Here is a 21,561-nt window from a genome sequence, read left to right as displayed (position 1 = left end):
CAGGGAAGGCTAAGGGACTCCTCATCCCAGCCTGGCAGTGCCAGCGAGGAGGGGATGGAGAACACAGAGCCAGGCTCTTGACAGGGGGCTGGGGGGGAGACAAAAGCCAGTGGGTGGAAGGGGAAAGAGGGGAGATCAGCCAGGACAGGAGGAGATGAAATGAGTCAGGCTGCTTTCAGCATTTCCTTGACACCAAGAGCAGCCTGACCTTTCTTCTCCATCTACCACTGATAGATTTGGAAATCAGGAATTGTTTGAGCTGTTCTGTCCTCAGTCCATGTCAAGAATCCTGATACAAGAACTTAATTGTGTTTATATCTATCAAAGGACCATGTTTGTCAAAAATTAATTTTAGTATGTAAATCAGTTGTGAATAGTGGACTCATCAGACACTGCTGGGACATTGCACATAGATCAGGGAAGAGTTTGTAATTGTGTGATTGTTATTTTAATTGTGTAATTTTTATTACGTAGTATCCTGTTCAACTGTGGTCAGTTGGCTAGGTCCAGTGTGGGCTGGGGGGAGCTCACATTTGCACAAGGCTGCTCTGAGTGCCAGCCATGGATGGGGGAAATGATGGGGTGGGGGTAGGGACAGAGTCTGATTGATTGTAAGCCTTGAAGGGTCTTGATTTTCATACCCAGTCAAACTGCATGAGGAGGTACTTGGATTCACTGTCAATTGGAGATTGCATGTATCAATGAATTAACAGGAAAACAAAACTAAACTAAACAGGACAAAAAAAATCTTTTCTGGCTGTCTTTTTAAATATCATGTCTTCACTTTGAATACACTACTGAGATCTACTTAAACACAAAGGATTTGAAAATAAAAATCAAATTATTCCCAGAAGCTTTGCTTGTTCAGCTGTTCTGAATGTTGATGAGCCCTGGGACACTGAATTCCTGCACTCAAGAGCTGAAGGCTGAACAAGCCTCTGGAGCAGGAAAATTCAGCAGCAGCCTCCAAGGTGCTGAGGATGTCAGCAGCCCCCACTGAGGCCGTCCCTGCCCAGAGACCGTGGGGGAATGGGCAGACAAGGAGAGCGTCCCTGGGGCTGGGGCAGCACAACTCAGAGGCACCAGCGGCTCCAGCTGGGAAATGGAGTGTGGAATGTGGCTGGGAAAGCCCTGCCTGGGCTGGGCCAAGCAGGACACACAAGCCCTGACCCCCATCCCCCGAACAACTCGCTCGAAGAGAGATTTAAAAGGAATTACAATTGCATGTGTCCTCTGAGTTGGACTCCCTGGAAAATAACAAGAGGTTCTCAGGCACTCAAAACAACCAAACAGCCTTTACTGGGAACTTTAGAAAATCAGAGAAACTTTGGCAAAATGTTTATTACAATATTGTAGTGGTTTTGGTTTGTTAATTTAAGATTTTTCTAATCTTGAGATTTCTTAATTAATGTGTTGATGAGTGTTGTGGGGTTTAGTGTTGATTAATTATTTCTGTATTTATTTTATTGTGAGATAGGATTACAAGGAAGGCAAAGCAGGCTTAAAATTTTAAAAGGGTATAAAGAAAATTTTATTAAAAATAAATTAAAAAGAAGAAAGTAGTAAGAATTAAAATGAACTCTTTAGTACACTCTTTTTTCTTTCAACTTTTTCTGACAATGTGAAGTAACTAAATTTAAAATTTCTAGTTAGTTTACTATTTCCAGAATAGTCCTTTTTTTAAATTACTTTGGGAGAGAAGTTTCTCGTGTTAAACTTAAAAATTTTTTACAGGAGGAAAAAATAGGTTTTTGTGGTTCTTAATTTTGTCATGAACACAGTTGTCTGAGGAATTTAGGTATTGTGAAGTTCCTTTTATTGCTACAAGCCATTTTACTGCTTGTTGATTGGCCATGCTGACTTATGAGGTATTGTTTTAAAGATGAGTTGTTTAAAGGTAAAAGGTTTTATTATTTACTTTAAAAATTATTTTAATCTTCCGGAATAGAGTTCTTCTCTTGAGGGTATTGGATTATGGTTTTATTCTTTTACTTTTAAACTTCTACTGAAATTACAGTAATTTTAACAGTTCTTTATTTTAGTATGTAGGTTTTTGTTTGATATTAATTTGAATATTTTTTTTATAATATTATGTGCTATAAAAAAGAGGGTTTTTTTCATACTTTATAGGAGGATTTAAGATTTAAGAATAAGGTATTTTTTCTTCTTTTTTTAATTTGGGATTGCATTTCTTTTTTACTGACTTTGATGAGTGTTTTTTAATATGTTTGCATTTTGTTTTTTCTTTTACTCTATGGAGGATTGATGTATTGAAAGGATTAACACCTGACCTGCCAGTAACTTGTGGTGGGAGTTTGTTTTGGGTTGTGTTAGGATTGGATTTATGTTTGGTTTTTGGGGTTTTTTTTGTGTTTAATTTTAGTTATAGGGTTATTTTTTATGAGTTAAAAGTTGTGGGGGTTTTTGGTTTGAGTTGTGTTGGGAGGGGGGGGACAACAACTTGACGATAAGATTTTAATAGCTGTGGCCATCTTTGTTCTAGTTGGGGTTTTGTAGCCTCTTTTGTTTTCCTGTTTGGGAGTTGTTGGGGTTTGGTTTGGTTAGAATGGGGCCGATAGGGAGGGGCAGCCAGGGGATGGGGGAAGGGGCTCAGCCCATGGCAGGGCTGCTTGGTTTGGTTTGGTTTGGTTTGGTTTGGTTTGGTTTGGTTTGGTTTGGTTTGGTTTGGTTTGGTTTGGTTGAGATGGGGGCCAGGGCCACGGCCCGCTGCTTCTTTGTTGACTGCAGAAGAAAGAGGAGGTTCCTGGGTTTTTTCATCTTTAACATTTGTGTTTCACAGAGGCGTGTTCAGTATCTTAGTGGTTTAATAGATTGTCAGTTACACTAAAAGTTTTGTATTACTTTTTAAAATTCTTCTCATGTCAAACAATGACAGACATTCAGTCAACAAAAAACACTTCTCAAAGTGTTGACTTGGCCCATTCAACCTCACAAATTCTTAAGTTTGTTCAATTTTCAGTTAATCAAAATATTCAGGAGCACAGAAACTGAAGAAAAAGGCATAGAAAGCAAGAAAGACAAAAAGCACACACAGCTACCAGCTCCTGGATTCCAGCAGTGTTTAGATGGAAATTCCAAGAGGAGGCAGGGTCAAGATGTGTGCTTGCCTTGTGGTCAGCCTTCAGTACCCCTTGGTTTCCCTGGGCCCTACCCCAGGTGGGCCTTGGGCTCATTTGGTCCCTCAGGAGCTGGGCTGGGGCTGCAGAGGTGGCTGTGGAGCATTGCCTGTGCTGTGCCAGGGACTGGCAGACACTGTTGGGCTGGGATAGAGGCTCTGGGGGATTGGGGTTCCAGGGCAGGGCAGGGCTGGACCTGCCTTTTCATCCCCCACACATGAAATGTTTTGAGCCAACAATCTCCTCCAGTCTCTCACAAAAGGCAATGTTGGAGGTGAAATCCCAATTCTGGCCATGGGTGCCTGGAGGACAAGGGCAGATCTTTTCCATAGGAAGGAAAGCACAGAGCCCCAGTGTTTCAGCAGCAGATGAGAAGAGACCCTCAACATGCCATGGTCAGCTGGACCAGTAAGGGGGCCCAGGAGGCCAAACCAGCCAGACCTGTTCCACATTCCCTTAGTTTTATGGTGCCCTATAGTGTCACAATGACACCTGGGTTCTATGAGGCCTTGCAGTGTCACTGTGGTCTCTGTTGTGCCCCAGGCCCCACAATGTCATGCAGCTCCTCTGTTACATTAGGCCTGCAATGTCACAATGGACCTTTGGACCCTGGAGGTTTGCAGTGTTACAATGATCTCCTTTGGCTCCACAGTGTCACAAAGGACCATTGATAACAGGAAGCCCCTCTGTGTCACAATGGACCTTTGGTTCCATGCAGTCCTGCAGTGTCACAAAGGCCTCTTGGTTTCACACAAGGCCCCACAGTATCACAGTGGTCCTCTTGGTTCTGTGGGGACCCCCAGGGTCACAATGTTATCACTGGTTCCATGAGGCCCCACAGTGTCACAATGGTTTGCTTATTCCATGGGGCCTCACAGTGTCACAATGATCTCCATTAGTCCCTGAGTCCCCTCAGTGTCACAATGGCCCCATTGTACCATGAGGCTGTGAAGTCTCTTAGTGATGTCTCCATGGTTCCATGAGGCCTTGAGATGTCACAACGGACCTTTGGCTCCATGGGGTCTTGCAGTGTCGCAACAGCCCCTTATTACCATGACACCCCAAAGTGTCACAATGGTCTCCACAGTTCCATGAGGCCTCACAGTGTCACAACGGACCCTTGGTTCGATGAGGCCTCACAGTGTCACAATGATCCCTACATTCCATGGAGCCACGCAATGTCGGTACATCCCCCCTGGTCCCATGAGACCCCAGAGTGTCACAATGGTCCCTTGATCTCACAGGGCCCCACAGTGTCACAATGGTCCCTTGGTTCCATGGGCCCTGTGCTGCTGCATTCCCCCTGCCTTTCTCAGGCCGCCCTGCCAGCTGAGAAATGCTCCTTGGGCCTCGGCCTTGGCCAACAGCCCCTGGGCTCAGCTCCTCTGCAGCTCATCACAAACACTGTCTGCTCCAGGCACTGCTGCTGCCAAACCAGCTCCTGGTTCCTTTACCAGCAGCCCTGGGAGCTGTTTGTGTTCCCTCAGTAACACAACATTCCTGTTCTCACCCTGCCAAAGGAAGCTGTTGATGCCAAGTGCAGTCAGGATGAGCCATTGCTGGGACTGCAGCCCCTCTCTTGGGGCCCTGCAAACAGTGCTCCAAAAGGAGCCCTTGGAGCTCTCCTGGGCCAGCGACTCCCTCTGAATGGGGCCTCTCCCAGCCGGGAACTCTCCCGTTTGCTGCACTCAGGGATCCTGAGCAACCACAGAGCCTGTGCCGATCCCCCCACTCCTCCAGGCTAAACTCTTCGCCCACTGGGGAGATGGCAAAGGATCCACAGTGAGCATTCCCTGCCCTCAGGGGTATTGCTCACCGGTGCCTTGCACTGACTCTTTGTGTCTGTGTGCACACAGGAGTGCCTGTGCTGGGGAGATGTGGCAGAAATGCTGCTCTCTGAGGGGTTGGAGTGCCTTGGACAGCTGAGTCAGTCAGATATCCAGATATCAGTAGGTAAGGTCAAGTCACAAGGTCTAAACTAAGTTAAATGCTCCTAAGAGTTGCACTGTTTGTAAGTTGTTAAGTTTAAGTTATTAGCTAAGTTAAGGATTGTTAAGTGTTATTCCTCTGTTAATTTCTAAGTCATAGGTTTTATTTTGGGTTAAATATTGTTAAGTGCTGCTCTTTTGCTAAATTTTGAAGTTGACAAGATCAGGTAAAGTTAAGGAATAAGTTAAGTCCTGTTAAGTTTGAGCTCTGTTAAGCTTTTGGACCATGTTCCTTTTATCCTTGCCCTCATTGTCCTTGTGTCTCACACACACACAGAGGGACAGTTCTCTGTTAAATTTTGGTTTGATTGCCTGGTTTATGTTTGGTGTTGTTGTTGCCTTGTTTCCTTGGTGTGCCTGAAGTGTCCAGTCAGGAGCAGAATGACTCTTCCCAAGGAACTTTGTGCTGCTGTCCCTTAATATTCAATCTGTTTTTTGCTGATCCCTTGCTGGGGATATTTTCAGCGCTCTCAAGGCCTCGTTCATAACAGGGTGAAGGAGTCCTGTCCCAGGCTCTGGCCCTGGGGGACACGGGGACGCTGCCAGGGGGTCCCTGTCCCCCTGTCCCACTCCCAGGGCCCCGGCCCCCCGTCCCCGTGTCAGGCTCTGGGGTTGATCTCATGGAACATCCTCTGGGGGAGGCTGCAGGGCTGGGGGCAGGGGGACCTGGGGGGACAGGGGACCCCGCTGTGCATGAGCAGGGTTGGACTGCTGTGGGGGGAACTGTGAGAGGGGCCAGGGCAGAGTGACCTCCCCAGTGACCTCACACAGCTCCTGTGATGTCACAGAGCCTCCAGTGATGCCACACAGCTTTTTTGCAATGTCACACAGCTCCTGTGATGTCACACATCCTCCTGTGATGTCACACAGCCCCTGTGATGTCACACAGCTCCTGTGATGTCACAGAGCCCTGGTGATGTCACACAGCTTTTTTGCAATGTCACACAGCCACCTGTGATGTCACAGCCCACTCTAGCATGTCACAGAGCACCCTTGTGATGTCACAGAGCCAACTCTGGAATGTCAGCCTGGAATGTCATGCAGTTGCACTGTGATGTCACAAAAGACTCTGTGATGTCAGAAAGCCATAATGTGATGTCAGAATCTGTTCTGTGATTTCACAACCTGCTCTATGATGTTACACAGCCACCTAGTGATGTCACAATCCATTCACTCATGCCACAGAGCCACCCTCTATGATGGCAGGATCTCCTCTATGGCCAGACACCCTACTCTATGATGTCACAGAAGCTTTATGATGTCACAATTCCCTCAGTGATGTCACAAAGCGCTCTCTGTGATGTCATACTGTTATGAGTAGAAAAGTTGCCCATTTTATTAAAAGGTTGCAGAGTTCCCAGGTTGGGCCAGTTGCTGCCAGGGTGGAGTTCTAACTGTTTGTTGTTGTAATCAGCTGTTGTTAATAGTTTTTTATTAACTACCTGTTGTTGATGGTTGGGAATTCCCCTTTTTGTCGAGTGGCACCCTGCCGCTTCCTGGAGGATGGCACCCGGGACAGTGAAGAGGAGGGGACAACCAAGGATGGGACAATAATTTGATTGGCATGCAAATGACATTGGGGTTGGCAAGCAAATGAGGAAGCCCCTCACCAAACCTAGCCAAAAACCCCTAAAAACAACAAACCAACATGGAATTGAGGGGTCAAAGTGATGTCTAGATGGGAAGAACAGAATCCAGTGTCCACTAAGACCCTTTTTACCACTCACCGTAACCTAAAAACATGTTGGCTGCAAAGAGGACCTCGAATGTCAAACCAAAATACTGGGAATCAACTCGTGCTCTGGTGAGGAAGGAACCCCCAGCTCTGCCGGCACACCAGTGGACAAACTGGACTCTTCCTCCTCCTCTGTGCCACTTCTGGGGGCAGCGGCAGTGTGAGACCCATCGGATCACCCCACCTGAGCTGATTTTTAATAAAGACATTAAAAAGGAGAAAGATCTCCTGCCCTATTTATTTCGTTTATATTAAAAAACCAATGCATTTTTAGGAACGAAAAAAATTATTGGTCATTGTTTCTAAGTAATGCAATGCCCTTCATTCATTCGTTAATCTCCATTGGCTATTTATTTATTTCTCTTTTTGGTAACTAGTAATATTTGAGTCTTTTTGTCACCTTTTTTATCATCTTTTTCTCAGAAAGGGTTAAGGGGGGCACTTTCGGGTCCCTGGTGACATTTCTGGGGCACATTTGGGGCAGTTCAGGGTCTGGAGAGGGAATTCAGAGACAACTTGAGGGTCTGAAGGGCACTTGGGGGAGGTGGGTGGGCACTTGGAGGGGCACTCAGGGATTCCGAGGGACAGTTCAGCGCCCGGGGCAGCACTTGGGGGTCCAGGGGGGCCCTTGGAGGTCAGGGAGGGGAATTTGGGGCCCTTTGGTGTCTGGGTGGACCCTTGTGAGGCTCGAAAAGGGCTCTCTGGGGTGCGGGGGGTGATGGGAGTTGAAAACGTGGATGTAATACTGTTAAACGGGGCCGCGGAGCATCACGGGAGTTCGAGGCGCAGCTGCAATGGCTCTCGGTGGAGGCGCAGAGCATGATGGGAGATGAAGTCCCGGCTCCAAGAGCACTGGACGCGCTCCACAGAGCATGATGGGAGCCGTACTCCCGGAAGTAGCTGGAACACTTTGTTAGTGGGTCTGGGAAGGCTCTTGGGGGACACTGCTGCGTCCGAGTTGCAACTTGAGATCCTCGGGGGAACATAAACAGTTCGGGAACACTTGCGGGGAGCTCAGGCATCTCTAACTGGGCTCTTTAGGGTGCAGGGCACGGCAGGAGTTTTAGGCGCAGGATTTTTCTGAGGGCCTCTGGGGCGGCGGGGTATGAGAGGAGATGAATTCCCAGAAGTGGCTGTACCGGGCATCTGTGGGGTTCGGAGCACTCAGGGGTCCGAGCATGCTTTTGGGGGTCCCGAATGGGCGCTGAGGGGGCACTGAGAGATCCTGGAGGATCTGGGGGACACTTAAGGGACAGGTGGGGGGCGATACCGGCGTTCTGTGGAGCGCGGGGCATGGTGGGCGTTGTAGTCCAGCTTCAATGGGTCTCAATCAGACCGCGGGGCATGATGGGAGTTTTAGGCAAAAAAAGTCGTGCCAATATCAGGCACTGCTTGCGAGATCCTAAACCAGGTGCTGATTGGCTTTGGGTAGTGATGGGCAGAAACCTCGGCAAATGGGATGCGGCAGAGGTGGGAACATCCAATTCAACCTCTCCAGTCCCTCCCAGTACAGCCCAGTTCATCCCAAGTAGAACCCAGTACAACCCCAGTGTCCCTCCAGTCCCTCCCAGTACAGCCCAGTCCCTCCCAATACACCTGTGCCCATTCCCAGTCCCTCCCAGTTCATCCCAGTGACATCCACAGGATGCCCCAGTGTCGTCAGTCTTCTCTGCAATGGCCTCAGTGTTCCCAGTTGTGGTGGTTGGACCAGAAATGGGATTTCTGGGATGCTGGGGTCACTACCATCAGGCCAATGGATGCTCAGATTCTAGGACCGCCTCTGAGAAAAACATAGGGGTTAAAACCCAGAGCTGCGCCCGCCCAGAGTCTCTTGGGACTTACGTCGGGAGAGGCTTTGGATCTCTCCCCCTGTCCCAGCTGCCGGCTGGGCGGGGGGAGGGGAAAAGCCACGGGGCCATGAGGTAGGCCCAGCCCAAGGATGGAAGGGTGGAAGAGCACCAAGAGACATCGGGCAGCCATTCCCCCCTAGGAGAGAGAGAGGGAGAGCCGGCGTCTGAATTCAATAGCAGCGCTGGCCCAGGAGGAGAAGGGGGGAGTGCGAGGGCAGCGTGGGAGTGCTGGAGCTCTGGGACAGGCAGACACTGAAATTTTTAACCCTTTTTCTTGCATGATTGAGACCTTGCAAATGCTGATCCTCCTGGAGCTGAATAAGAAGAGAGATAAGAGATGAGATAAGAGGGAATGGACCACGAGGGAAGTGCAGAAGACTCTTGAGTGGGGGAGAGATGATGGAGTGGCCTTTTGGCTGGACTTTTCTTGTGTGGCCATAGACTGAACCAGTTTTTTCCTGTGACACAGAGACTGCATTTAGGGGGACGAAGTACCTCAGAACCGGGAGGGTTCAGTGTGGGTACCCCTCAGCCCCAGGGGGTGAAAAAATGGGTGGGACAGTCCCAAAGGAGAGGCTGTGCCTTTTTTTGGAGTGAGACAAGGCATCCTTGAAAGACAACTCTAGAAGCAGCTCTGGTCCATGCACAGTGGTGAGAGCACTGGGCATGGAAGGAAAGGTTTCATGATGGCAAAGGACTTTCCGGGCGGTGCTGAGTGACATGGAAGCACACGAGGTTTCAACGTGTTTCCAGGAGAAGCCTATGGTGAAAGAAGGACTCCTCTCCTCTTCATGAACTGAAGATTGAGTATTCTAAAGGGTTGTGCTGGACTGAGAGTTGATGATTTTGGGGGAATGTAATGCATTGGGTAATTTGGTGGGGGGGAGGAGGAAATTTTTTCATTTTTTCCCTCATGTTTTTTTTTTCTTTCTTCTTTTCTTGTAGTTTAGTTAACAGGGTTATCTTTATTTCTAAGCAGGAACCTGCTTTGCTTATTCCTGGTCACATCTCACAGCAGACACCAGGGAGAAGGTATTCTCATGGAGGCGCTGGCTTTGTGCCAGGGCTAAACCATGACACCTCCCTTGTTCTCCCAATCTAGATCCATCTTGGGCACCTCTATCTTTGCAGCCTGATCTACCTGCTGATTGTTTTGGTGCTCCTCATTGGCTCTACTCTTGGGGACATGAGCATCTACATGGCAGACTTTCAAAGGTAGCCTCCCTACCCTGGTAGTGATGTCTTTCCACTCATCAGCAGCCCAAACTGGTTTCCCTCTATGTTGCCAGTTAGCCTCTTTCCACCTCTCCAGCCATCCCCACAGAGCATTGGCTACCATCCATGAATCAGTATAAAGGTAGATCTTTGGCCATTTCTCTTTTTCTGCAATGTCCAGGGCCAGTTGAACGGCTTTGAGTTCAGCAAGTTGACTTGATCCACCTTCTCCTTCGGTAGCTTGTGCAACCTGTCGTGCAGGGCTCCATACAGCTGCTTTCCACTTTGGGTTCATCCCTACGATGCGACAGGAACCGTCAGTGAAAAGAGCGTAGCGTGTTTCCTCTGGTGGCAGTTGGTTATATGGAGGAACTTTGTCAGCCTGTGTCACAGGCTCTTGTTCTTCTTCTGTGACACCAAAATTCCCACCTTGGGCCAGTTTGCAATTACCTCCAAAATCCCAGGGAGATTCAGTTTACCTATACAGGCACGCTGAGTGATAAGAGCAATCCACTTGCTCCATGTAGCACTGGTGGCATGGTGAGTGGAAGGAACCTTTGCTTTGAACATCCACCCCAGCACCAGTAGTCGGGGTGCCAGGAGGTGTTGCACTTCTGCACCAATCACCTCTGAGGCAGCTTGGACTCCTTCATAGGCAGCCAAGATCTCCTTCTCTGTGGGAGTGTAGTTGGCTTCAGAACCTCTGTAGCTAAGACTCCAAAATCCCAGTGGTCGACCTCGAGTCTCCCCAGGCACCTTCTGCCAAAGGCTCCAGGACAAGCCATTGTTCCCGGCTGCAGAGTAGAGCACGTTCTTCACATCTGATCCTGTCCTGACTGGGCCAAGGGCTACTGCATGAGCAATCTCCTGCTTAATCTGGACAAAGGCTTGTTGCTGCTCAGGGCCCCACTGGAAATTGTTCTTCTTGTGGGTGACCAGGTAAAGAGGGCTCACGATCTACTGTACTCAGGAATATGCATTCTCCAAAAACCTATTGCACCCAAGAAAGCTTGTGTCTCTTTCTTATTGGTGGGTGGAGACATTGCTGTGATCTTGTTGATAACATCTGTAGGAATCTGACGCCGTTCATCTTGCCACTTCTCTCCCAGGAATTGAATCTCACGAGCTGGTCCCTTTACTTTGCTCTTTTTAATGGCCAAACCAGCTCCCAGGAGGATCTGGATGATTTCCTTCCCTTTCTCAAACACTTCCGCAGCTGTGTTCCCCCACACAATGATGTCATCAATATACTGCAGATGTTCTGGAGCCTCTCCCCTTTCTAGTGCAGTCTGGATCAGTCCATGGCAGATAGTGGGGCTGTGCTTCCACCCCTGGGGCAGTCGGTTCCAGGTGTACTGCACGCCCCTCCAGGTGAAAGCAAACTGAGGCCTGCATTCTGCTGCCAGAGGAATGGAGAAAAATGTGTTAGCAATGTCAATGATGGTGAACCACTTTGCTGCCTTGGACTCCAGCTTGTACTGGAGTTCCAGCATGTCTGGCACAGCAGCACTCAGCAGTGGAGTCACTTCATTAAGCCACGATAGTCCACAGTCAATCTCCATTCTCTGTCAGACTTGTGCACAGTCCAGAGGAGGGTGAGTGAGTCTTGCTGATCACCCTTTGGCTCTCCAGCTCATGGATCATTTTGTGGATGGGAATCACAGCATCTCGAGTTGTCTGATACTGCTGACAGTGGACTGTAGAGGCGGCAACTGGCACTTGTTGCTCTTCCACCTTCAGGAGTCCTACTGCAGATGGGCTTTCTGATAGTCCAGGCAAAATGTTCAACTGCTTAATGTCTTCAGCCTCTACAGCAGCTATGCCAAAAGCCCATCTGAGTTCTTTCAGGTCTTTGAAATACCCACTTCGAAGTACTCCATGCCCAAAATACATGGGGCCTCTGGCCCACTCACGATAGGATGCTTCTTCCACTCATTCCCAGTCAGGCTCACATCAGCTTCCACCAAAGTGAAATCCTGGGATCCCCCTGTCACACCAGCAATAGAAACAGACTCTGTCCCCACATGTCTTGATGGGATTAATGTGCATTGCGCACCAGTATCGACCAAAACTTTATAGTCTTGTGGTTCCGATGTGCCAGGCCACCGAATCCACATAGACCAATAAACACGATTTTCCCTGGCCTCTACCTGGCTAGAGGCAGGGCCCCTCTAAGCCTGGTTATCCTTCTTTCCCTGGACGTATGTCTTGGATGTGCCTTCAACGGGATCAGACATGTCATCATCATCGTACCCGGCAGTTCGGCTACAGGCAACTGGAGCTGTTTTCCTTCTCGTGGCTTCCTTCAATTCATGCACCTGTTGTGCCATAGCAGCAGTAGGTTTTCCATCCCACCTTCTCATGTTTTCCTCACAATCACACAGGTAGAAGCACAGCTCAGCTCATGGGGTGTACCTTCTCTCTCCATCTGGGAAATATCTGCCTTGGATACCAGAACCTCGGATCTGTACTGCTGAAATTTGGAGAAGGTCTTCTTTAATCTCCTCTCTAAGCTTCTTATGGTTCTCCTCTATCTTATCCTCTTAATTCTGCAGATGTGTTTCTACCACTGCAATTCTGGCATGTGTCGGGCCATGTACAGCATCTGCATATGCTCAGAGCTTCCTTGCCATGGCAAGCACAGTCTCATCCCTCTCATCTCTCGTCATGATGGCTAAGGCAGAAGCATATTCATGTGGCCCAAGTCGTACGAGTTTTCGCCACATCACAGACGTGCATGGTACCAAGTCTGGGTTCCTAGTTGTTACATCATCTGAGAAGATAATCTCTGCCACTGCCATTTCTCTCAGGCGTTGGATCCCTTGCTCTATTGTCTTCCACTGACTTTGCTGCATATAGAGATCGTCCGCACACAGGTATCTTTCTGCTACGCTTCTTAGGACCCGTTCCCAGAGGCTGTGAGGGTTAGCCCCCCTCATCATTCCTTGGTCTATGACAGGATCCTGTGACAGAGATCCCAAATGCCTCGCTTCAGTGCCGTCCAGAATTGTAGCCTCGCCTGCAGCGTCCCAGAGCCAACTAATTATGGATTCATCAGACCTTTGAGTGTAATCCTTCCATAGGCCACGAAGGTCCTTCAGGGAAAAGGACTCAATATTTGCATCTGATCTTGCAGCTGCTGCTTTGACTCCTGATTTTATGTCAGGAATCATTGAGGTTCCTTCTCCTTCATCATCATCATCATCCCCTGGTCGATTGGTCTTGTCCGTGCATTTCCCAGTTCTAGTGCTGGTAGCAACAGCCATGGGTTTAGATGCTGGCTTCGAGCCTGGAGTATTAGCTGCAGCCTGAGTCACCGGGACAGTTGCTGATTTATCTCCCTGCCCCCCTGCCTCTCTCTGCTGCCCGACAGTATCTAGCAGTGTGCAATAAGCATAGGCCAGGGCCCAGGTCACTGCAATGACCTTCCTCTCCTTAGGCTTATCCTGGTACTTCTCTTTCAGAGATTTCCCCACCTCAGCTGGGTTCTGAATTTGTTCATGGGGAAAATCCCAGACTATAGGGTCAGAGAATTCCCTCAGGATTTGGCCCATATCCTCCCATTTCCCACACCACTTAGGATTTTCCACACCGGGGTCTACTCCTGAGTCAGGGGTCTTATCAGCCCGTCTAGAAATCTCAGCCCTCATTCTAGAGAAGCAGCAGGCTGTATAGAGGAAGGTTACAAGAATGAATACCACGAAGATGGTTTCTTTAACATTGAGGGGAAACTGAACATCCTTCACTAGTGATGCAACTGATTCATAGGAGAAGAAGGAAAGCAGAGGCTGAAAAACCTCGTTCCCTCCTGCTCCTCCTGCAACAAACTGGATGCATAACCATAGCCATGAACCATTCATACCTGGAGCAGACCCTAGCATGTTTATAAACTTCTTGCACATTATTGCCACCAAGCCCAGGAGGATAGCTACTCTGGTCACTGCCCCTCTGATGTAAAAACTACGTATTAGGTGTTGAAAGTGAAGGAAGCCAACCCACCTTGTCGCTGATCAGCATTGACTTTGATTTATTGATCAATCAGCCACTTCATATAACAGTGTTAATTAACTTCATGCATATTGCAAAATCTAAGCTCATGATAGGTTACAGAGAAAACTCTAACCCCTCCTGTTGTTTACAATACCTGTGGTTTGTCTATTGAAAACAGGATCAGTGTTCTCAGAGAGCCCAATGACAGAATGTTTGCCTGTATGGGAAAACTGTCTGAGAATCTTATTGTTTATAAATTGGTGCTTGAGAGAACCTAATTGTTTATAGAATCAAGCCTGGGAAATGCTTTACAACTACCTTTTACTTTTCCCTCTGCTGTATACCTTCATGGCCTCTTTCTTTAAGCCATGCTAGAACCAGACTCTCCACACTTCCCCCGTCTTTTTCTTTTTGAGAAAGGAGGTTAGTTTGCCAAGTTTTCTCTGTCATCCTACCAACCATATTTTGGATACAACTACAAAGACAAAGTAAAATAAGTAAAAGCATTTAAAAGCACACTCAGTATCTCTATAAGGTTCCCCAGCCACGGTCCGAGCAATGGCTTTTATCCCAAACGGTTAAAACCACCCCCAGCCGAGCCATGATGTCCGGCCTTTTCAGGCATTGCATGGTAGGTGGTAATTGGACTAAGAAAAGCAGGCTGTTAGCTCTTTTCATTCATGCGAACCTGGAGAGGAGGCAAACGGCAAGCCTGAAAATGATCCTTTCTTTCCTTGAGATTTTCACATCCACCCCCCTCCTGGGTCTCTCAGAAAAGTTCAAAATCAGTTTTACGGTCTTTAATCCTTTAGTCATTTGGCTCAAATGGCATCAGCTGGTCGATTCTCAGTCCTTTGTTGATTTGGAGTGGTGGGAAAATAGTATGCACTTCAAGCACTTAAAATATTTAAACTTAACAGACTTATTTGTAAATAATGTAAAATCACTTAAATCTAATAAAACTTTAACAAAATTAACTGACTTTAAATTCTATACAACTTAAACCAAATATAATTCAAACTTAACAGAATCTAACTTAACTTAAACCTAATATAATTTATCTTAACAGTATTTAATATTTAATGGCACTTAATAGACAATTTAACTTAAACTACTTAATAAAAGATAAAACTTAAAAAAAAATAAAATATAGCATTTACTATAACTTACTTACAGGCCTGATTCTAAAATATTAAGCTAAAATAACTTTCTTCACGTGTTTGCTATAGCATTTCTATACCAAAAACCACACTCACAACATCTCACTCATACAATCAGTCCAAGACATCTTAGCATTTTTAAATTTTTCAAAATATAATTTTAGAGTCTGATGTTCCACTGACTGAGCCATCTGGGCTTCTGATGTTAAAGTCTACGTTAATGCAGGTGATTCTGACAGCATAACCAATGCCGAGCCAAATCGGCCAAAATTTGACCCACACATTTCTACGCTGATTTCTGTTTCACAGTCTGCTGGGAAGAACAAAAGTCCCCTTGACTTAGGTGGAAAACGTCCTGATAGCCTTTGATGTCATTTGTTTATTATCACTGGTTTCTAAATTTCAGCAGGGATCCCCTCCCTTGTTGACAAAAGGTCACATCCATTAGGCTGTTAGGTCCAAAACCGAGGCTCTTTGCCAGCTGCGGGGCGGAGAGACAAGCTCTGGCGCTGGAAAAGCACTCCAGTGCCCCGCCGCTTGTGCCGGAGCAGGCGTCCCCCCCTGCTCTGTGCTGCGGGTCACTTCCTCTGCGGCGGCCCCGCCAGCCCCGTGGCGACTCCCTGTGGTGTCAGGTTGGATCACAGCGTGCGCTGCAGACACTGCTGGTCGGGTCGCTCCCCCTGCGGCGCGGCTCCCACGCGGCAGCTCCGCTCCCCTCCCGGGGCGGTGCGGCTCGGCTCCCACGCGGCAGCTCCGCTCTCCCCGCCACTGCCTCCGCTCCCGCCGCTGCGGTGCAGTATTTTAGGTGGCCGCTCGCCACGGCTGCTCCCCATGGCAGAGCGCCTGTGCCGAGTTCGGAGTAGCACAGCCCCGCAAGCGCCACGAGCTGCAGCCGCTGTCTTGCACTCAGAGACATAGTGAGAAAGTGCACCGTACATCACCCACCATGGCTTGCTTAGCCTCTTGACAGTTTTATCACTTTCTAAAGTAGCCTCCCATAATAAATCACCGAATTCACGCCATTCCGTTAACTTGTAAACCACACAGGGTTTAAGGAAAACCCCTTTACTGTAGCCATAAGTCCGAAGTCCTGTTAAATCCTTTTGCCAATCTACCCCCTTAATTTGCCTTTTTTGTAAAAAGACAGTCAATAATTCATATGCTGCTTTCCTTTCCATACCTAATTAATCAGCGCTGAATGCAGCCTCTTCAAGGTCCGTGCAGCACATCTCAGTCGGGCTCGCCTGTACGACACCCAAGGCACGACACGACTCAGCTTCTTTTTTATCCCTTTATCGCGTTTACTGCCGTCCCGCTGCTTAGGACCTGACCCGTTTTCTTCGCTTCTTCGTGGTGCATTGCCGTATCACGTCCGGGTGTCACCATTATGTTGAAAGCGAAGGAAGCCAACCCACCTTGTCATTGATCAGCATTGACTTTGATTTATTGATCAATCAGCCACTTCATATAACAGTGTTAATTAACTTCATGCATATTGCAAAATCTAAGCTCATGATAGGTTACAGAGAAAACTCTAACCCCTCCTTTTGTTTACAATACCTGTGGTTTGTCTATTGAAAACAGGATCAGTGTTCTCAGAGAGCCCAAGGACAGAATGTTTGCCTGTATGGGAAAACTGTCTGAGAATCTTATTGTTTATAAAGTGGTACTTGAGAGAGCCTAATTGTTTATAGAATCAAGCCTGGGAAATGCTTCACAACTACCTTTTACTTTTCCCTCTGCTGTATACATTCATGGTCTCTTTCTTTAAGCCATGCTAGAACCAGACTCTCCAAATTAGAGACAATACTAAAGCTATTCCTGGATAAGGAAATAAACCTAGGGACCAGAGAGGTATTAAAATCTCAAAAAACCCTAGGGACCAGAAATGCATGCAAACCTTCACCCCAATAGACAGTATGAATTCAAAAAGCATGGCTATTAGCTGATTTAAAAGAACACAGAGTAATAACAACCAAAATGCAGTCAAAACAGGGTTTTTCCACTCTCTCTCGAGCCCCATGTTGGGCGCCAATATTTTGTCCCGGTTTAGGGCAAATTTGTTAAAGAATCTGCAAAGGAGGGCCCCTCCAGAAAACCAAACCCACACGGCCCCTCCCCCAACCGGTTCGGGAAAACATTCCTTGGAGAGAGGTGGAAAGAACCTGTTTATTTCAGGCACAGCACCCCCCAGCACACAAAATGAACAATACCAGATGACACCGCTCTGAGAAAGATGACAAAATCAGAAAGTCTCTTTCGGGGGTGGTTGCTCTGTTCTCAGTACCTCCGGCGCTGGGGCAGCTGCTGCAGCCACACGGTGCAAACCTTCGGTGTTCCCAGGTCCCAGTCCGGAGCAGGTTCGAGAGGGTCACAGAACCAGGAGAGGAGAAACAGTCCAGGTAGGGATGTGGACTGTTTAGCTAGAACTAGCTAATAAGCAGAGGCCAAAGCAGAGCAGAAGCGAGAGCAGAAAAGAGAGCAAGCAAAGAAGCAAACTGAAAGAAAGAAGTGAAAAACAGCCCTATGTACTGCTCGTCTCTGTGTCCCTGATAAGAGAAACCCAAAATAAACTTTCACTCCTCAGAGCCGGTCTTAAAGGCACAGAACAGATGAATGGGGATACAAGCATCATAACATCACCCCAGGACACTGCCAGGCGGCCCTGGCTCTGACTAACAGCATCTGCATTGGCACAGGAAACTCCCAGCTGATGGGAATAGACTTTCTGACTGACTGCAGAGGCCAGGACAAAGCTGAGTGGTTTCCCTGGTGTCCCCCAGGCCTTGCTGGCCCCAGCGGCTGATGGCATTTGTGGTCCCTCATGTTCCTGTCCCCACACCAACAGCATGGGGGTGCTCCCCCTGCTCTGCGCAATGCAAACAGGGGCTGCTGAGCCAGTGCTGCTGTGTCTGTGCCTGCAAGGATGGGGCACCTGTGTGAGCTGGGGGAGAGGCCAGGGCTGAAGGGGGTGGATGTTGTTGGCAGCTCCATGAGGACGCTCTGGGATGCTGCCCTGGGCTGTGCAGCATACTGGGGATGGATCAGCCCCTGCTCTGCTGCTCCTTTTCATCTCCCTCAGGGCTCTTGCAGAGCCCAGGGCCACCAGGGCAGCGGGGCAGGGCCACGGCAGCAGCACTGGGAACACCAAGTGCTGCTGCTGCGGGGCACAGCTGCTGGGCCAGCTCTGATCTGCCCCAGCTCAGCACACAGACATTGCTGCTGCAGCTCCAGAGGAGACAACAAAAGGGGCATCTCTGCATAGAACACTGCTTGGAGATCCTTTAATTTCTTTAAAGCAACAAAGAGTGCAGTCCCTTATTAAAACAGTCTGTGGCCACAAGGAAGGTGGAGAGAAACAAAATGAAAAATGGCACAAATAATTATATTTATTAGTGGACAAGATTTAAAAAGTAAAATAAATAGATAAAGAACCACGAAAATGAAACCATCAAGAAGTATCAAAGATGACTTTTATTACATGTGACTTGCAGAAACTGGCCAGCAGTTTAATGCTTCCGAAACACGCCAGTCATCAGTCTCCACACTGCAGCCTTCAGCTCCTGGTTCCTCAGGCTGTAGATGAGGGGATTCAGCACTGGAGGCACCACCGAGTACAGAACTGACAGGGCCAGATCCAGGGATGGGGAGGAGATGGAGGGGGGCTTAAGATAATAAAGTGTACCAGTGCTGAGGAACAGGGAGACCACGGCCAAGTGAGGGAGGCAGGTGGAAAAGGCTTTGTGCCGTCCCTGCTCAGAGGGGATCCTCAGCACAGCCCTGAAGATCTGCACATAAGAGAAAACAATGAACACAAAGCAACACAATGCTAAACAGATGGAAAACACAAGGAGCCCAAATTCTCTGAGATAGGATTTGGAGCAGGAGAGTGTGAGGATCTGTGGGATTTCACAGAAGAACTGGCCCAAGGCATTGCCATGGCACAGGGGCAGGGAAAATGTATTGGCTGTGTGCATGAGAGCATTGAGAACGGCACTGGCCCAGGCAGCTGCTGCCATGTGGGCACAAGTTCTGCTGCCCAGGAGGGTCCCGTAGTGCAGGGGTTTGCAGATGGACACGTAGCGGTCGTAGCACATGATGGTCAGGAGAGAAAACTCTGCTGAGAGGAAGAAGAAAATCAGAAAGACTTGGACAGCACATCCAGTGTAGGAGATGTCCCTGGTGTCCCAGAGGGAATTGTGCATGGCTTTGGGGACAGTGGTGCAGATGGAGCCCAGGTCGCTGAGGGCCAAGTTGAGCAGGAAGAAGAACAGGGGTGTGTGCAGGTGGTGGCTGCAGGCTACAGTGCTGATGATGAGGCCGTTGCCCAGGAGGGCAGCCAGGGAGATGCCCAGCAAGAGGCAGAAGTGCAGGAGCTGCAACTGCCGCATGTCTGCCAATGCCAGGAGGAGGAAGTGCCTGATGGAGCTGCTGTTGGACATTTACTGTGCCTTGGCATGGGGATCTGTAAGAAAAGTAATCATGGAATAGTTGGGTTTGGAGAGGACTTTAAATATCCCAGCACAGCTTGGGGGCACTTTCCTCCCACTGCCTGCCCAGGGCTCTGCTACGTGGAGCTGTCCCTGCCAGCAGCTGCTTCCCTGTGCCCAGGGCTGGGCCCTGCCAGTGCTGCCAGAGCCCAGCCCAGCCCTGGGGGCTCAGCTCTGCCCTGCAGAACCCTCTCAGTTCTGGCACTTCCCGGGGGCAGCTTTGGCTCTGCAGGCTCTGATGGCAACATCACAGGAACACTGAGGAGACTGGGAAAGCAACACTAATGCTGCCTCTAAGGGGCCCTGCAAGGATTTCTGTCACTGCCTGGTTTATTAACATCTGAGAGAATTTTGGGGGTTTTTTCGGGGTTTTTTTCTCAACCTGAACTGAGAGATGAATATCTATGTGCACTTTCCTATCCAGGCAACCCAGAACAGTATATTCAAAAAGCAGGGAATTCCCTTTCATGCAGCCCCTGCCTTGCTGTGCTCCCTGTATAATCTCTTTGTTCTGACATTAAATGCCATCCTGGAAGCAGTCCTGAACAATGCAGCATCCACCCCACACAAGGAGAACACTTCCAAGCCTGACCAACTGTCTCCTCCCACCCAGACCATGTTCCCCAGTGCTGGGATCAGCTGCCAGGGATGGCTGAGAGCTGTCCCTGGCAGGCAGCAGAGTCCCTGCCCCAGCACAGTGCCCTGGGCTGCAGGACCCTGCTCTGCAGAACAGCCCTGGGCACCCCTCGCTGCTCTGCACAAGAGACAATCAGAGAATGTACTCACAGAGTCTGTAGGCATTAGAATGTTCCAGCTTTAGGAGATCACTCCAGGAGCTGCAGCTGCATTGTCCTGCAGCCAGAGGTTCCTGTGCCAAGGGCTGGCAGTGATTCTGCCCCAGGCACTTCTCAGCACCTTCCCAGACCTGACTGATTGAAGCTCTCTGTGCCTCTGTGCTTTGCCCGGGATGGCTGCAGGCAGTGCCCCAGCCCTGCTGGGCTGGCAGAAGAGCTGCTAATCAAGAGAAATGTGCTTTTGAAGCTCTTATTGGTTATCAGGAGCTGCCTCTGTGCCTGGAGCCCAGCCAGCTCAGCAGCACAGACACAGCAGAAGGACTTGAATGAGCCTCTGGGGCTTTGTGCTCAGGCCCTGAACATCAGTCCCTGAGAGGGAGCTGAAGAAACTTCTCCAGAACTCCAAGTCAGAATCCAGCTCAAAGTTTTGTGGACTTTTAATGGGTCCCAGAGAGGGACACGACTGAGAAAATGTCCCCAGACTCCAGGCAGAGCAGAGAACTGGAGGCAGTGATGACATGTTGGAACAAGGAGAAGTCAAGTCTTGGTGCCCTGGGGCACAGCAGTGTCTGTGCCACCAAGGGCTGTGAGGAGACACCTTGTCCTGAGGCCCTGGGGCCTCCTGGCACAGCCTCAGCCAGGCTGGGCACTGTAAGCTCATTGTCCTGCCCTCAGCACCCCCCCCTAGCCCACATCCCAGTGGCCTCAAGGATCTGCTGGAAGGAGTCCCTGGGGAGCCTTGCTCAGGAATGGCCTTGGGGTCTCCTTAATGCTCACAGAGTTTTTCAAAGGACTTTGGGTTTGGCTTTTGCCTTGGAGTCTCTGAGAGGTTTTTGCAATCATGGCCTACAATTATCAGCTGTAATTAGTCCCTGGAGAGGCTTTGTCAATAACTACACATTGTGGGCTCATTAATGCTTCAGGTACTTCAATTATTTTAGGGTACTTGGTGTTTCCCTTTAGATAGAGACTCTGTGAGAGGTTTGTGCAATCATGGCCCCAATTATCTGCTTTAACGAGTCCCTTGAGATCTTTGTACTGACACTCAGTGGAGCTCATTAATACTTTAGGATACTCAAGGTTTTTAAAGTACTTTGGATTTTCCTTTCCACACTGAATCTCTTAGAAGTTTTTGTGCCATCCTGGCCTCCAAATCTCTCCTCCAAGAAGTCCATGAGGAGCCTGTGTAGCAGATGGACCTC

The 21,561-nt window shown here is 48.8% G+C and overlaps 1 protein-coding gene across 1 annotated transcript; it reads right to left on the bottom strand.

The window, feature by feature from the left end:
* Positions 1-18,584: 18,584 nt before the first annotated feature.
* On the bottom strand, positions 18,585-19,517 carry LOC134434408 (olfactory receptor 14A16-like). The gene has a single exon (XM_063183068.1). The coding sequence runs from the start codon at positions 19,515-19,517 to the stop codon at positions 18,585-18,587; it is 933 nt and encodes a 310-aa protein (XP_063039138.1).
* Positions 19,518-21,561: the final 2,044 nt, after the last annotated feature.

This window comes from Melospiza melodia, unplaced genomic scaffold (assembly GCF_035770615.1).
Source record: "Melospiza melodia melodia isolate bMelMel2 unplaced genomic scaffold, bMelMel2.pri scaffold_35, whole genome shotgun sequence".
Taxonomy (NCBI): Eukaryota; Metazoa; Chordata; class Aves; order Passeriformes; family Passerellidae; genus Melospiza; species Melospiza melodia.
The sequence above is the reverse complement of the archived record's forward strand: the minus strand, read 5'-3'. Positions and strand labels throughout refer to the sequence as shown.